General features: G+C 38.5%; 1 protein-coding gene across 3 annotated transcripts in view; it reads right to left on the bottom strand.

The window, feature by feature from the left end:
- arhgap29a (Rho GTPase activating protein 29a) overlaps positions 1-17,111 on the bottom strand; it is a 42,021-nt gene extending 24,910 nt beyond the window's left edge. For 2 of the 3 annotated variants that reach the window (XM_082184432.1, XM_082184434.1), the window contains exons 1-2: positions 16,976-17,111; positions 14,905-15,274 (exon numbers count right to left, since the gene is read on the bottom strand). In XM_082184432.1, the coding sequence (XP_082040558.1) occupies positions 14,905-15,187 (283 nt within the window). In that variant the 5' untranslated portion in view covers positions 15,188-15,274; positions 16,976-17,111. Of the gene's footprint in view, positions 1-14,904; positions 15,275-15,776; positions 15,891-16,975 lie in introns of those variants that run through there. The other variant, XM_082184433.1, reaches the window with a different exon arrangement.
- Between the last annotated feature and the right edge of the window lie 486 nt (positions 17,112-17,597).

The following is a 17,597-nucleotide window of genomic DNA, read 5'->3' as shown; positions in this document are numbered from 1 at the left end:
TCACTGCAATGCTGAAACTGCCATACTATTCTTAAAGTTCTCTGCTATATTAAGCTTGCATTTCACTTGGGAAACATGAGACCAAGAACAATTACTAAGAGAAATTCTCAATTAGTTTGGCAACAATTATCTACATTACTATCAAGAGAAACAATCTCGTAAAGAGAGAACGAGAGCGAACAGAGAGGTATTCGGAGAAACAGGAGCACAAGAGGATTTCACACCGTGATGTGAAGACGGCGAGTATAATAAGCAGGTGGGTCAAAGGTGACCGCCAACCAACCCGAGCCTAAATCTCTTAATTGGTGGGGGTCAAATTAAAAACCCTCTTTTAAAGACATTACATTTTGAATGACAATAACACAAACACAAAGCAAGGCCCCATCCCCACACAGCGCTCCCATTCACATGCACACACGGTCACGCATCCCGAAAGGACGGGGGGGTTCAGTTCTTCTCGGTATGGCTGAACAGAGAGAATAGAGGCCACAAGACCCAGGGCCATCAAACACTTTAAATGGCTCCCTGCTCGTTTGGGCCGGTCCTAAAAAACAACCAATTAGCACTACTGAGTCCTAGAACAGCGGGAAGGATGGGAAGTTGATGATTTTAACCCTGCAGTTCCCTGTTTGGGATGGTTACAACAGCACTGAGTTTGTTCTAACCGGGGCCAAACACGATCACTCACCAACAGATTGATATAGCAGGGAAGAGACCCCTCACCGGTGATGACGGGAAACCTTGTTTAACCAAGAGCGAGCTTTCAGCGGGACAAGAAAAGCCTTTCTGATTGGGGGAACCTTTCTTTTGTCTCCGGGGGCCATTTGCAAACAGTTGGGATGTCTTCTTTGGGGCCTGCAGCATGAGGCATTTATAGAACAATAAATCTGGGAGGCTTTCAGAAACGAGAGATGGGCCGTAGGACTCCACAGGGAACGGAAGAGCGAAGGAAGGGGGAAGTTGGGATCTTCTTCCTGGGTCCAGATATGTGCACCTGGGTTAAGACCTGGGGAAGCGTGTTTCTAGGAATAGAAAGCCCACTCCTCCAAGCCCACTCTGGACTCATTTTTACCCAGTTAGCGTCATGGAAACCCAGCATTCCTGTATGGTGACGCTTCATCAAGTGTAGGAGTGGGAAAAGAGGGGCCATACATGTAAACACACGAACACACAAGATGCCTTCCAAATAAGTACAACAGCCAAGGCTCCTTTCTCGGAAATATATGTTCCTCAAAACCAGCTAAACCAAAGCACGTAAATAAAACGGTGATAAATAAGAAACAAGCTTAGAGTACAATGAGTGTGCTAATATTACAATTTTGGCTGTTACTGATAATTACTTTCACATTATGGCCAATATCTGATGAATGAAATTCTTAAAATTCTATTAAAAAATATCAAATAAATACAAAAATGTAATCAATATAAATTCAAATACAGGCAACATTATATATTATATATATTATAATAAGATTTTTATACTGAATATTATAATGTTGCGTTATATAAATTATAATATACAGTATAAAAAGTCAATATTATTTTTAGATTTGATCAAAATTACATTTAACAATGTGTTTAAACTATTAGTTTTAAAAATAAATGATTAAATTAAACCATTACATTTTAAAATTAAATTAAATTTAAATTTAAAAAATACAATTTAAAAAATACAGTACCAACCAATACTAAACCTTTGCAACATTCCTCTTCCTGCGACCCCAATCTTGCTCAATCATGCATGGCTAATCATGAGAACAATGTAATAATAAAGCTCCAAAATATGAGAGATGGATGGCAGGGCCTCTTGGTCTACGGCCAGTGTGAAATCACTAAACATGTCACAATTGAGCCAGCTGAGGCCCAATCAAATTATAAAGAGCTTATGGTATTTAATGTAAACCCCACTCCACAAAGGATTAAAAAAACATGCTATTATACCATTGAAAACTTATTTTAATTGGAGTCCCACAACAACCACCTGCTTGAAAAGCCAGCAAGAACACTCATTATGATAATCTTCTGATTAGGGGTCAACAGCAGTGTAGGAGTCTAGGAGTCAGTAATTTGGTGATCAACATATTTGGTTACGTTCCTCCTTTATGTCTTGAAGTCAAAAGACTTGGTAAAATTCAGACTACTTAGCCTTTAACATGCCCTTTTGACCAGAGTTGCCAGGGTGGACGGTCTAATGCGTTCCTCAGCGCTTACGGCCCTCCCCGGGGCACTTTCTGTTGAGGTAGGTGGGCCAGGTCCTCCCCTGTGACAGGGAAGCTCCCAGGATCAGGATATTACATGCTCCGCGGTAAAGGGGCCTTTTGCGTTAGCATCTCCCCCTGCCCCAAAGTACCCTGCTGATCCACCTTTCATCCACTCTTTCCCATGACTGCACACAAAGGGCCAACGTTTAAAAGAGCCTCTTGCACACACACATACTCGCATAGACATGCCTCGGACGTCAAACGGGACAGGTAGAACATTTGCCAACATGAAATGAAATATCTTGCAAACGTTCAATTAATCAAGTCTTAATTTTGTTTTATTTCTTCAAGGATAACGAAGACGAAAACTGCATCAAGATCATATCAATGATTTGAAATTAAACATGCTGTTGCCAAAAATATGACGAAAAGAAAAAACACCAGATACACAAGATATTAACAATGCATGAAGCCAAAAGTATACTTCGGGCATCCGTATTGACTAAAATTAGATGCCATTTTAGTAAAATTTTCTAAAATGTTTGAATTAGGCATAAACTAAATTTAAAGGATTTTTTGTCAAAAGGCAAAAACTATAAAACAAAAAGCTGTGTAAAAATTAACATTGTCTTGAATGACATGGTAAGGTCACATTATTCATCAAGTGCCATTAGTAAGTACAAAAATGCCCTGATTGTTGAAAAGCCTTAAACACTCCACTTCGAGATGTTCTTCAAATTGATTTTGAATCACTTCTGGAGGGATTGAAGGACCATATCTTCACTACCATTAAATATTCCAAGTATTTATACTCCCAAGTTTCCTTCTGCATATAAATCGGATGCCTTGCATGGAGACAGGAATGCGCTTGTTTCTTTCATTAGGCCGCAGAGCTGTCGATCACTCAGAGAGCGGGAAAAAAGACAGCCACCATTCCCTCCTGTTCCCCACGTAACGTTTAGGAGGAGAAATGAGCCCCAGCCCCAGCATTCCAGCTATGCCGCATTCAACACGACTGAAAATCTCCAACAGAGCAACGCCGACCAGAACACAGAGAGAGCTCTCTCCGCACGGATTACTGCGACCAGCTCATCTCGGGCCTGGCAGACCTGACATCCAGAAGGTAGAGAACCAACTTTTGACTTAAAGTCAAGCAGAGTAAAACACAAAAAAAAGCTTCACAGAGGTCCTAATTAGCATAATCTACAGAAATCTGACGGAAAAATACTATTCAAACAAGATCTAAACAGATTACTCGCTTCATCCTCTAAAAATGGCATATGATTTATATTACATATAATATAATGTAAAAAAAGAAGTCAAGCTTGAAGTCATCTATTGCTAAATGAATGTATGCTATATTATGCGGAATGCAATACAAAAAAATCTATTTGCACAATGGAAAGGAAAATGGAAATGGAAGTTGTAGAAATTGTGGAAACCACTGTGGCTCTTTTATTAATCTTTTTTAATAAAGATTATTATTTTATTATGTAATAATAATACATTACTTGCAGTTTAGAGCGTGCAGACAAAATGTTTACGGACCTTGTGTTTGCTAGCGATCATCGGTTGATGCCTCAAAGGGGTCATCGGATGCAAAATTCATATAAATATTTTATTTGCATATAAATGTGTCTTTGCAGTGTGTGGACACAACCACCATACAATGAAAAAAATCCATTCACTCCTTTTTTTCTTATCCTCAAAAAGTCAAAAATCCATTCGGATTTTCAGAGCAATATGATGTCATATTGCTCATGCTCCGCCCACGACCACTGACGGACTGTCCCATATTAGCATATTTCCGCCCTCAGCCATTTGTATACTGTCCACCAAGTCAGGTTGCCAAGGCAGTCTTGTGTCGACACTCCCCACGGAAGAGAGGGGTGGGATGAGCAGTTGCTCATTATCATTTAAAGAGACATGCACCGAAACGGGTCGCTGTGAACAGGGCTGTTTTTGAGGAGGAAAAAGGGTGTTGTTTTACACAACCATTGAGGAATTTTAACCAAAGTATGTTACAAACTTTACATGAAGACCCTAAAGATTCATACCAACTTGTGGAAAATGGGCATCCAATGACCCCTTGAAGTCTGGAGCAAAATCGTTCTGGAAGGTCATATTAGTCAATAATCGGATGAATTATTCAGAAAAAAAAAAAGCACATTCAGACAAAGAAAAATATTTTCCACCTCAAGTGAGTTTTTTTATGCACACTTTTTTGTCAAACATGTCAATATGGCAAAATTTGCATTAAAATATGTAAATGGAAATCCTTTGCTTCTCTCATATCTAAAACCTCCCCACTACATGTTACATTTGTGTGCAAACATGAATACATTGAGTATATTGAGCATTTAAAGGGATAGTTCACCCAAAAATGAAAAGTATGCATTTTTTTTCTTTTGTGGAACACGTATACATTTCATTCTGTCTTAACACTAGTTGTGCAATTGTCCATAAAGTCCGTGAGAAAAACCAGACAGCTGTTGCTCGGCCAAGGATAAGCCACGGACAGGGTTTCCCCTCTCAACATGAAGCTGTGTCTCTTTGATGGGCTTTCCAGGGCTCAGGCCTCAGATGCAAAACAGGGGCCAATTAATCTTCAACCACTCATCTTGTACCAGGAACCCACTGCTCGAAAACAGGATTTGAGTCAGATCAAGTTGAGTATTTGGTCTTGCAGGGCTACGCTACAGAACCCCTTGTGTTTTGTATGGGAGCGGAGGAGATTAATCCGTTCCTGACTTTACTGAGGGTAAGGAGACTTGAGGGACACATAAAATCTACCGCTTTCCAGACCATTTTAATCCAGTACCAATCGGAGGGCCACCTTAATCTAATCTACAGGATAAATTTGCTGTCTTGGATTCAAGTTGCTAATCCAGAGGGGTGGGCTTGATTGGGGGTTGTCTAGAATTAGGGTTAATCTGTAGACCATATTTGCTAGGTTGGTTTTGAGATAAAAGACAAAGCTACTGGGACCCTCAGGTGTGGTATCTTGTTACCATTGACCAACATTATCATTTCAGTTTCTTGAAAACTGTTTAACATTCCTTTGTGTGCTTTGTTTGACTAGGTAACAGCTCTCTCCAAACTTTAGTTCCTGCTGTAAACTTTCTTCATTCCAGAGCTCCTTAGGTTAGGACTTTGTATTAATCTGAATGCCTCAAATGGTCAGTGGATCCTTCTCTCTGGAACTTCTGTGTACAAACCCATAAACTACAAAAATGCTTCATTTTGACATTTTATGATTTGCTGATTTTCAAAAGATTTCATACAGTACATTGATGTTGTGATGCCTAAATTGACATTGGCATCACAGCATTGACAAAAACTATTTTAGTGTCTTTTATTTTTTATTCCTTAAATTGTGTTTTTGAATAAGTAATTACTAATGAGATTAAAAAAGTTGAATAGTTGAGATGAGAAAATTCAACAATAGAGGTAGGGAAAATGGGTCAAAAAGAATGCTCTTAAAAAGTCTTTGGTGTAATATAGTGCTATCACTTTAAAAACTAATAAGATAAAATAAAATAAAATAATCCTAGTTTGGGGTTTGGAAAGGTAGGGGATCAGTTGGGGATCAGCCTACAAATCTTGTTTCAGGATGGCTAAGTGTTTAAACTCCACATATCAGCATAGACCAGGCAGTAAACAGCTATCCGCAGCCCACACATGTGCATTGGTACAGACAGCCCTGACATCTCACAGTTGTGCCTTATCTATTATTCTCTGTGTTTTGCTCAGGGTAGGAATGAATGTCACCTTGCCCTACATTCAGCTTTCCCTCAAGGCTGTAATCTCTGCTCCATGCTCACCTCCTGAATGGGCTCCACTATAGATAAGCAATGAAATCTAGGAGAAAAGGAGCAAAACAGCTTGTCTAATGTTTTAAAGAGGTTCTATTATGTTTTTTTTTTACATTTTCAACTTTCTTTAGAGTGTATTGTTGCTGTTTGAGCATGAAGATGGTCTGCACAGTTACAAAGCACAAAGTCACTCCAAAGGGAGTTATTCGCTATATCAGTGCGCACTGTTTCTGAACTCCCTGAAATGCCATGATTGTCTTGCGTTTTATTCCAGGAACGTACACATCACAATATTCCTCAATTAAATAATTTCCACCCAAGGCATAAGAAAATAAAGGGGGCTGGACCTGGTTGAGTTGCGTTAGTACTAGTAGTATGTTGTTGCAATGTCCAAGAGATGTTGTGTTTTCCACCCTGGATCAAATGCAGATATGGTAAGCGACGTGACATTTCTGAAACAGTCGACCAATCAGAGCACATTGCGCTTCTCGGAAAGGAGGAACTTCATAGATACAGAAACTAAACAGAGAGTTGCTGACAGACTGGGAAGAGAGGTGCTGCAACAATGAAAAATACACACACACACACACACACACACACAAAAAGTGTTTTTGAAAATTCAAGCATGAAAACCTATTCTAGTAGACCCCAAAAACAAAATCAAGACTTTGTAAAAAGGGAATTACAGGTCCTCTTTAAAGTACATACAAACTAACTGAATAAATATTGCAAACATTTCATAATGGAAATAAAGATCATGAAAATGATTTGGTTATAGTATTTTTTTTTAAATGGTACCGGTTAAGCGGTTCTAAGTAAGATTCCTAGCTCGAACTCTAATTCTAATGAAACAAGAAAGTGTAATGTGATCTTCAAAGATGATCTGGACTCATTTACTCTGCCTTTGAACAAGAATATCTTCAAAGTGGCCATTAAAGGACCTCTTTATTAGAGAACTGACTGGTGGCTGCACCAAGCATCTCATATCAGAGGAGATCTGTCTTCTACCAGGAGTACAGCTGGATCACAGCTGCATTAAAATGCCAGAACAAGCCACTGAAATGACACAGGACAGCTAAATTTAGGCTGGAATTTCACATTGGAGCATATTGGTTTTCTCAGAGGGGGCTAGTGCACAACCTTGTTCCCATAAAACTTAAGAGAAGTTGTATTTCTCATTGTTATCTATATACCATGAGTGAAATCAACACAACATATGCGTACCAGTTGAGAGACTGGGTAGTATCACATGGGAAAGAAACAGTAATACTAAAAACAGTCCTGGCTCGACACCAGGAATTACTCACAATGACGTCTGACAAACGAGGGAGCTGTGAAACACCTGGTGAGAAGTTCTCAGCACCTAACAAGTTACACATTAACATTCCCACAGTGCAGGAATACTGTGAAAATGACTGTTTTGCTCACCTTTTACTGTTCAGCCAAGCAATTAAGTCATCTGATACCCATGACTCATTAAGAATACTGAAAGATTTATGTAACCAAATACTTAAAATGCAGATGTGACTGACTTTAAATGTAAAGCACTCAGTCTCATGACTCATGATGAAATCAGCTGTGCCACAACTAATCAGCACTGACTTTGCACAAATAAACAAATTCTCTGAAACAGATGAGCTAGAAATACCCTACACACATCTGAAATCTGTTCGGGATCAAAGCAGCCCATATGTATGGTTCATGTGGTCCCTCATGCCTGTGTTTGAAGGTTGTCGTTCACAGGGCAAGTGGTGTGGGTCACCAGCCCCCAAATCTCCTCACAATAGGGGCCAGAAAATCACTTTTAGCCGATCAGAGGAAGCCCCCCATGCACTGCAGGCTGGAGCACAATGTGGTGCCACTGGGGATGAAGAGGGGTCTAATCCCACTCCTGCACCCCACTGCGAGGGCAGTTTGGACCCTCCACAAACTCAACAGCAACAGTTTTGAGACCTTTCCAGGCCGTCAAAGGAAATTTGCCTAGTATTGGAAGTTAAGTGGCTTTTTTTTGTATACCAAAATTGTTTGAATTATATATATACATTTATTATACAATATAATTTAAGTTTATGGTAGAAATAATAAAATATCTTAAAAAATTAAATAAAATAAAAAAATAATTCTGTTATTTGAAATAAATATTAAATCACATAAACAAAGTTGAAGTACTAAAATTACTAAAACTAAAAACAAAAATTATTAAAGCTACATGGAAAATAAAACATACTAACAAAAAAAATAAAAAGCATATAAAATTACTAACAAAATAAAATACAATTGGGAAATATAAAAATAAATGCTAATTCAAAATATTAATTAATCCTTAAGAAATATTAATAAATACAAATATTAAATTAAATGTACAATACATAAATATATTTATTTTTATATTAATGCATTTGACAGACACTGTTATCCAAAGTGACTTACATTGCATTTAAGGTATACATTTTATTAATTCTTGCATTTATTTTATCAAGGCCTGGATTCTAGGTAAATGTCAGCGCTGTTGGAGTCATGCTCTACGGTTTGAACTACAGGAACACTTGGTACCCATTCTAAAATTCTAAATAACTGCCTAAATGCTATTTAGATGGTTATCCAATAGTAGGTGGCCTAAGTGACAACAGCAGTACATTTTGATTAAGGATTACGAAGACAAACTATTTTTTCCCTTTGACTCCAAACATTTCCAATCATCATAATGGACTGTAAAGTCACTGTACTCTAGGACAGCAGAACTGTCAATGTTTTATGCCGGTTCTTTTTGTCCAAAGTGTCCAACATCCAGCAACTGTTGATCTAAGACACTAAAGCAACAAGTGAGCATTTGTTCTGGAGGAATGCAGAGTATGTGGGGGGGATGGGAGAGGAGAGGACTGTGTTTCCCACCCCATCAAAATGATGAGCCGAGACCGCGGTAATGGCTGACCAGGAGAGGGTCAATATTGATTTAACAGTTAAAAATACACCAGACTGGTCCACTCAAGGTTACACTATAGCACTATCAAACAGAAACCTGTAAGAAGAACCAAACTGTACTGAGATATCATTAAGTATGTGAGATGTGATTAATTTGATTCTCTTAAAAGTTAAGATAACTGAATAAGTGTTTATGTTTGGGTAAACAGAACAGTTTTAAGACTTTAAAACATCTGTGAGCTATAAAGCAACCCAAATAATTTGAAATATGAGGGAAATTATTATAAGACAATTTGATTATTTACCCATCCTGCACTTGGGGAGAACCAAAACAGTTTACTGTCCCTTAGGAGCTCGTAATAAACAAATGTCCACTCTGAGAAGCACTTAGTTCACACAGACTTCAGGGCGACCAAAGAAGTTAGTGGATTGATAAACATAGAGGCTGTGTCCGAAAAACTTAGGCAGCTGACTTGTCGCCTCACTGCCCTATCAGGCAATGACTTTTCAGGCAGCTTTTGCATATGAAGTAGAGCTGGGCAAAATGTTTTATTTTCCGATTAATCGTTTTTTTTAAATGTGGTCGATTCAAAATCGATTCTCAAAGGCCACGAATCGATTTATTTCCATTATTATTGATCTATCACCCAAAAGCCAGTATTAGTTTTCCTACACTGTTCATAGGCTTGCAGCCTCCATGTTACAGCTAATGCAGTGAGATTTTATGTTTGTTTTATCTTAAACATAAAATAACCTGATCCTGTTTGATCAAGACATGCGACTATTCTGACTTTTCAGCATATATTTTCATCTTGCATCAAAATCCTGTCTATTCATTGTATGCATTTGAAATATAGAGTTGGGTTCTATTTTAATATACCTAAAATAAAAAGAGTTTAAGAGTTCTTAATTTCTTTTTATTAATTAACCACTTGTAAACTCATGTTCACTGTTCTTTTTTATAAATATAGGATTTGTATTAAATCTATATTCAATTGAGTCGAATCGAGAATCGAAACTGAATCGAATTGAGAGCTTGCGAATTGAAATCGAATCGAAACATCTGAATCGATACCCAGCCCTAACATGAAGGGTGTACTCACACTAGCCAGTTTGAACCGTGCCCGAGTGCATTTGACCACCAAAGCGCGGTTCGTTTGACTAGTGTGAGTGCTCCGAACCGTGCCCGGGCGCGGCTCGATTAGCCGGCCCTGGCCCGCTTGGAAGAGGTGGGCCAGAGCACGGTTCAGTTGGACTCGGGCGCGGTTCGCATGCAGTGTGAGCGCTAACCGTGCTGGACTCCGTTGTGTTCAGTGAGAGCGCCGCTCTTCCTGTTTATCCCGAAACCGTCGCACCATAATGAAGTAAGCGTGCTCCGGCACGAATGCTGAAACCCTATGTGAGTGCAGGCCAGAGGGGGAGTGGGGAGGGGGGACAATCGTACTCGGGCCCGGTTCATGGCAACCGTGCCTAGTGTGAGTACACCCGAAGGGTACCTCAAGAAACTGATTTCGGACAGACTTCTGAGGCAGCGTAACTGTTTAATGATCTACAGCAAAATAGAGCGAGCTTTGATGAAAACTAAGCGAATATTTAGTTACTACAATAGTAATTTCTCACTGGAAATCAAATTTGGAAAACGTTGCTCAAAAACATACATTCACACACAAATTGAACACCACAACTTTCAGGTGCCATCTTTATTTTTTAGCTCAACTGTCACAGAATGGAAAGCACAGGATTGTGGGATATCAAAAGCAGTGAAGGAAACATCTAGGCTGCCTTAAAAAAATCGATCAGATGAAGGTATCTTAGGAGACCGGAACTGTGAAGGAAACATTGGTTTCGCACGGCCTTGATGCCTTCCTACCTTGGAATGTGTCCTCCGAAGGCAGCATTTATCAGTTTTCAGATGCAGCCGAGACTCTACTTCGCACTTCAGAATAACAAGTTTCGCTAATCAGCCAGTAGTAGCTGATTCTGGTCTATGTGAGGGCGACTGTGTCAATTTCTCAGCATGCCTTCTAACCAAAGCATCTTGGAGAAATGACACATGAAATTGTGCTTTCGCACAGCGCTTTCCAAATTATTATCCAAAAGGCAAAAAGCTCGCTGTGGTTCCCATCAGAAACGAGCAAGCGTGAATGGAGGGTCTCCAAAACATCATAAAGAGAGCAGTGAACCTTACACACTTTATTTCCCTCAGTGAATAGGGCCAGTATTCATTACAGGCCATCTTGTTTTTCATTTCCAAAATAGCTGACACATGCCAACCATCCTGCTGCTTGAATGAGTCGCCCATGGGACAAACGCAACACCTGACCAGCTTGGAAAATCAAAGACACGGTCTCAAAATGTAAAACAAGAGGTCCATCTAACAATGGATGCTCTGTAAATGCCACCTGCCATGCTTTATTGCATTATATTGACTATGTCTAAGGCAAATACGGTGAAATACAGAATTATGGCAGTCAAATATAAATAATGCTGACTATTTTAAACAATTTGGTCTGGCATACAATATATTTATTTCTTAAAAAAAATATTTTTAATGCTACAAGTGAATTTAGGAATGACAACATTATAGTGTGGAAAATGGAAATTTATTTAGATATTAGCTAAAGATTATATTTATATTTATAGTGTTATTAAATTATTAGTGTTTTTTAAAGATTTTTTAAATGTTTTTAAAGATCACATTAACATAGGTAACCTGAATGTAAAAATAGAGGGAAAGAGCATAAAAAAAAAAAAAATATTAGCTGATAACCAGTATATTAATAGTACCGATAAATTGAGCATCCTTAATTACAATATGTCCACACAACATACATCAACACATCAAATCAGTATCTACACTACCAAAAGTATATACATAATATAAATATATACATGTAACCAAGTTTCTTGTTCTTTAAAATAGGCTAAAAAATAACTCTTACTACCCCCACATTAAACTAAATACTTCAATACTGACCTCCAAGTTCAGAGCCCAAACTGCCAGTTATGTCCCAGACCAGCGCAGACCCCAAAATAATCCAATCCAATTACCAACATGTCCATCATGTGCGGCCCCCGGGCAAGGTCATGACCCTTTCAAGATATTCAAAATCCCTCTCATTGTGAAGACATCTTTATGGAAGCTGTCTAGACCTCATAACTGGGAATGATGTGAAAACAAGCCATCAAGATGTTTTTTTTTCTTGATTCAAATCCATAAAAACTCAAGTAGAATGAAACATAGAGGTCAGCCTCTTAACTGCGCTGTCTATGAGAGCTGCTGTTTAGTAATTGCCATTTAAGGTGACAAGCTTGACTTCAGATAGAAAAAAAGAAAAGAAAAAAAATGAATTCCTACTATAGCAGACCACTACTCCCTAAGGAGGGATCTCAAGGTTCTTGCTATTCTTGCATGGGAAAGTCGACTCATTGCCAGAAGCTGCCAGTTTGCTCGTAGAACAATTCTAAGAACGAGTGACAAAGAAAGTCACCCTCACATCAGAGCATGTGAATAAAGCAGATGTTTTGTAACGAGTCGAAATATTGCACTGTGATAAAGGGTCCATGGTTTCCCGACCCTTCCTGAAAAGCTTTGAGAAACGAGGAGTGTCTTTCTGCAGCCACGTACTGCAGAGACAATACAGCCATAAACTGAAAGGACCTAAATCACTTTCAATCACACCAGAGCAACTGATTCCCAACCAGTTCTTTTATGCTCTGCTTCAGCCCCACCCAGTTCACTACCAACAATTACTACTTTGAAGATGTGCGCTGAAGCAAAACACTAATCACCCAGATACCCAGAATGTTCATTTCCTACGCACACCAGAGTAAACAAAGCTCAAGAGTCACTTGTGAATGGAAATTAGGAGTATTTCTTCATTTAAATGGACGTCTGAAGTGCCTCGTGTACGATTTAGGAATAAACAAGTGGCTGTGGAAGAAATGTGATGATCTGTGAGGATAAGTGGTGCTTTAACATACATAAAAGTAGGGCTGGGCAATATATTGAATATTTACATTACATTCAATTTTGTTTTGTTGGTGATACAAATTGAACCAACAGTGTTAATTTCACAGTGATTATGGCGTCATTACTCTTTAAAGTGTTAGTTCACTGAAAATTGAAAATTCTGCCATCATTTTGCTCACCCTCAAGTTGTACCAAAACTGTATGGATTTCTGGAACACAAAAGAAGATATTTTGAAGAAAGTCAGTGACCAAACAGTTCATGGACCCTGTTGACTTTCAAAGTATGGGGGGAAAATACTATGGAAGTCAATGGGGTCCAATCAACAGACAGTTGGGACAACTTGAGGGTAAGTAAATGATGACATAATTTGAACTATCCCTTAAAGACACCTACGTGCCATTAAAAAGTATTTAAATAATGCTATATCTATATATATACACACATTTATTCTGTCAACAGTCTACAAAGTGGAAGTAATGTTTGTTTGCACGTTTGTTTGCTTTTCCGAGGAAAGGAGCCTCTTGAGTTCTTTGCACTCTCTTGTATTCAGCTTCCTGTTCAATTAGTCTCCTTTCCTGCATTTAGCTGAATTTCAGGCGATAACGGCAAAAAGCATTGAGCTATGACTCACATGTTAGTGTGTTACTAAGCTCATTTACATAATATCCGCTGATTTGAGCCACCGAGGCTAAAACACAAAGGGGTATTTTCAAGAATGCTACATGCGTGTTTAAAAGTGAACTTTTTCTCTATAAAAGTGCAACTGTTTTGGCAGTGGTCTTTTTTCAGATCTTTAATAAGGTCACTCTACGGAAAGATTCCCCGTCTGAGACGGATTTGTAAAGCGCCACACTTTCGGAACGATGACAACAATGCAAGACTGACACATAGTTTGTAAGTCTCCAATGATTGGAAGAGTAACACCCCCGCTCAGATCTGGTGTTCCTACTGTTCAAGGTCCAAAGCTGCGGGAAGGGGAGACCTGGAGGCCAAAAGCACTGGTCACACACTGGCAGCTCTCAGAGTTACTCTCCTTCCCAGCTGGGGTCAAGGACCCTCCATCACCCCGCCAAACAAAAGGAGAGATTCCTACAGTCCCTGGACAACATGGCACAGACACAATGGGAGGCTGGAAACACCCCCCCCCCCCCCCCCCACCCAACCCCCCCCACCCCCCCACCCCACCACATACACACACAACCACCCCTCCATCCCCTCCATCCCCTCCTTATTAAGGAACTCTCAAGCAAAGGCAAGGATAAGTGCACTGGATCTGATCCAAACGGACCCAAACGGCACTGCCTTGGGAATGCAGTAATCGCACATGCAAGAGTAATCATCCCGATAATCTTCATTCACTCCTCTATTATAAAACATTTCTTGCTGTTTTAAAACACTTCACTTAAGATTACAGAGTATAGAGGAAAGGTTATTATTTCAATAAATAATCACACAATCAAGGCTATTATAATATATATATATATATATATACATACATATACATATATATACACACATACATATATATATATACATACATAGATATACATACACATACAAACACACAATATTGCCTCAATCAATGGCATGATTTTGGGGGTGGGGTTATACATGTATATATGTAATATATAATAACTGTTCTATATATGCATTTATTTTTATAAATTGTAAATGTATATTTTTACATTTAAATGATATAACATAATGGATTAAAATGGCTCAAATGTCTATTTGCTTTAAACAAAATGCAAATAAACTACTAATCTTTCTAAATAAAGACAAAATCAATTCCGACTATCTTTGTTTAAGATTGCTGGCATTGTTGAACGAACTCACATTTGTGGCAAATAAACATTCCCTTGCCGCTATCCAAAAAAGATAAAGCGAGGTTAGTGGCCCTGAAACCAAGGCTAAAGTTGACCCCACAACAGGTTGAAACTCTGAGAGCAACAACAAGCTCTTTTTATGAACACTGTGCGATCTCACGCTTACCTTTGGTGTTAAAAGCTTCCTTGAGGTGGAGCAGCACATCCGCAAACCTCCGCACTTCGTTGACCAGCTGCATGATGTAGTCGGGATCGGCACCCGCCATGTCCATGCTGTCCGATCCCGAGCTGACGGAGCTCAGAGAGCCGCTCTTCGCAGATCGGCCCAAACCCCACGACCCCGAACCCGAGGAGAGGGGGAAAAAGTGGGAGTTGGGAAGCCGAGCCATTCCCAGCGATCGCTTGTTCAGTCCTCCGCTGCTTTGCTGCAGCATCCCAGCAGCAAACATCCCAGCTGCAGCCAGTTTGAAAGGATCCCAGTGCAACGTTCCCAGGAGACTCTCAGATTCCAAGAGTTTCCTCACTGACTGTTGGTCCTGTGTGCACAACAGAGACAACGTATGGTTAAACCACGAATGTTTGAAGACAAGAACACTTCTATTTGCAGGACTTTACAGCACACACACGGGAGAAATTTAAGCTGTGCTCTAATGGGATGTCTTACACACCAAATTGGTTTAGACTTCACTGAGTCTCAAAAGTGATTTACATCTCAAATAAAGAAACCTTCAAACAGACTAAAGGTGATATGGTCGGGTATACTCTGAGATGAGGATATTAGTTACAAGCAAACCAGGAATTTCAAAGGCATATTTTGACTGTGACCTGAGGCTTAGGAAAAGCTTAGGTTAAGTCTGAGTCTAAATATGTCTCCATCAAGGTTTTTTTTTTTTTTTTTTACATATAAGACTTGCATTCTTTATATCAAGTGCTCTTAATAGAATTTTAGAATTTAAAAATGCAGGTAAAAACAATCCCAATGCCTTTCCTTTGCTCAAGATAAAATGCTTTGAGTTTGAGGAAAGCTAAACCACTAACCTCACAGACTAAAGATGAAGTAACATCTCACTTTGTCTTTGTTTAGGATTTCTGTCATTTTTGAAAGAACTCACACTGTGGATTGTAAATTAAACCGTCCCTTGCTGTTATTCAGAAGACAAGAAAGATAAAACAAGGTTAGTAAGAGTAAGTTAGAATCCCAAATATCTATCAAGTTATTTTGTAAGAAAGTCCAATATAAAATAGATTTAGAAAAATTAAAATTAAAATTAGAACTTCACAGGAATATAGTTACTACAACATTTAGCCAGACTTTTATTTTTATTTTTTTTACTTAACTTTTTTTAAAAGTTTTTACTTAAATTAAAATGATAACATAAAACATGGAAATTCTACTTTTCAGTTTTTCCTAAGAACATATTTATAGGCTACTTCTTTTTGTATTTATGTGAACAGTTTGCAATTGTTTTAAGAAAGAATCACTGTCCCACAGTCACAACAATTGTTTTAGAGAACAACTGAATTTATCCACACACACACAAAAGGTTTCCATTGGGTCATGATGGAAATGAGATGAGACAAGAAGAGCAGAATTACAGTTTAAATAAGTGGAATGTTACTTCATGTCATTACCAAACATGTCAGTATTTAAGAATTTCAATTCAGAAACTATTTATTTATTTGAGAAATATGAGTGCTAGAAACCATGTTGTGTTAGCAAGTCCAAAACATTTTCTCCAAACACTAAAACAGATATAACCATCACACACAGTATAACAATTCCACACATTACACAAAAATCCTTAAGTGCACTATTTGACGAATTAAAATAGCATAACCTATTTTTTACTAAAATAAACTGATAGAATGACGCGATTAAAGAATTAAACAATCACAGTAAACGCGTAAATTCTAACAAAGATTGCGTTCAATGTCAAAGGACACGTGAAGTCCATTCCCAAACAACCAAAGACAACATTCCTCAAAAAGGTAGCCTACTAACTTACATGTTAGGGGGGAAAAGTTTACACAACTAAACGAGGTCATAAAGTTTTAGTAACTTTTCTGTGTTGCTGTTAATGCGATATTGCACACCTCAAATACTATTTAAAATACGTATTTAACCTATAGCGGTAGTTCTTCATCATTTTATTAACGTAGTAGCATATTTAAATCAAAATCCCACCAGTCACGCAATTCCGTTATATCAAATATGAAATTAGAAAATGCATACTTACTGAAGGAGCATATCTCGATCGTTGCACACAGATACATGTATACTGGAAGCCCAAATATATCCGAAATGCCGTTAAATTCCCGGTTTGCACTACAATCTCAGTCCCTTAAACCGAAATAATGCTGTCTATGCGAGCATCACATTCCGCTTGCTTCGCCCCGCCCTCTAACGGCCATCTAACTCATGATTGGCCCTGGTGATTTGAGAGGCGGGGCCTCAGTCTCCACCCACTAACAACAGGTGTACTTGCACTCTGGATGATGTATAGACATACACGGCTTCTTTTCTTTCAAAATACATATTAAAAAATCCTTAAGATTAATTTTCCTGAATTTCCTGCCTATTATTTATATTTCAGTGCATCAAAAATAACTAGGGAACTTAACATCAGCGCTCAGGAATATAAATTGACTGTGCAAAGGGAAGGCTGATTTGTAAAGGGATTTGATCCATCTAGTGGCTGCTTTTTTGTGTTACGTTCAAGTATGTAACCAAATATTAGAATACATTGGACACAGAGCTAAGTTTAAGCATTTATTTAGCATTGCCAAAACGTTGATTATCCACTGATCTAAATATTAAGTGCATATCAGTGTTATTTTAGTGTAATTATTTTCAGTTAA

Source organism: Leuciscus leuciscus (genome assembly GCF_965113295.1).
Source record: "Leuciscus leuciscus genome assembly, chromosome: 11".
Taxonomy (NCBI): Eukaryota; Metazoa; Chordata; class Actinopteri; order Cypriniformes; family Leuciscidae; genus Leuciscus; species Leuciscus leuciscus.
This window is presented reverse-complemented; position numbering and strand designations above follow the sequence as displayed.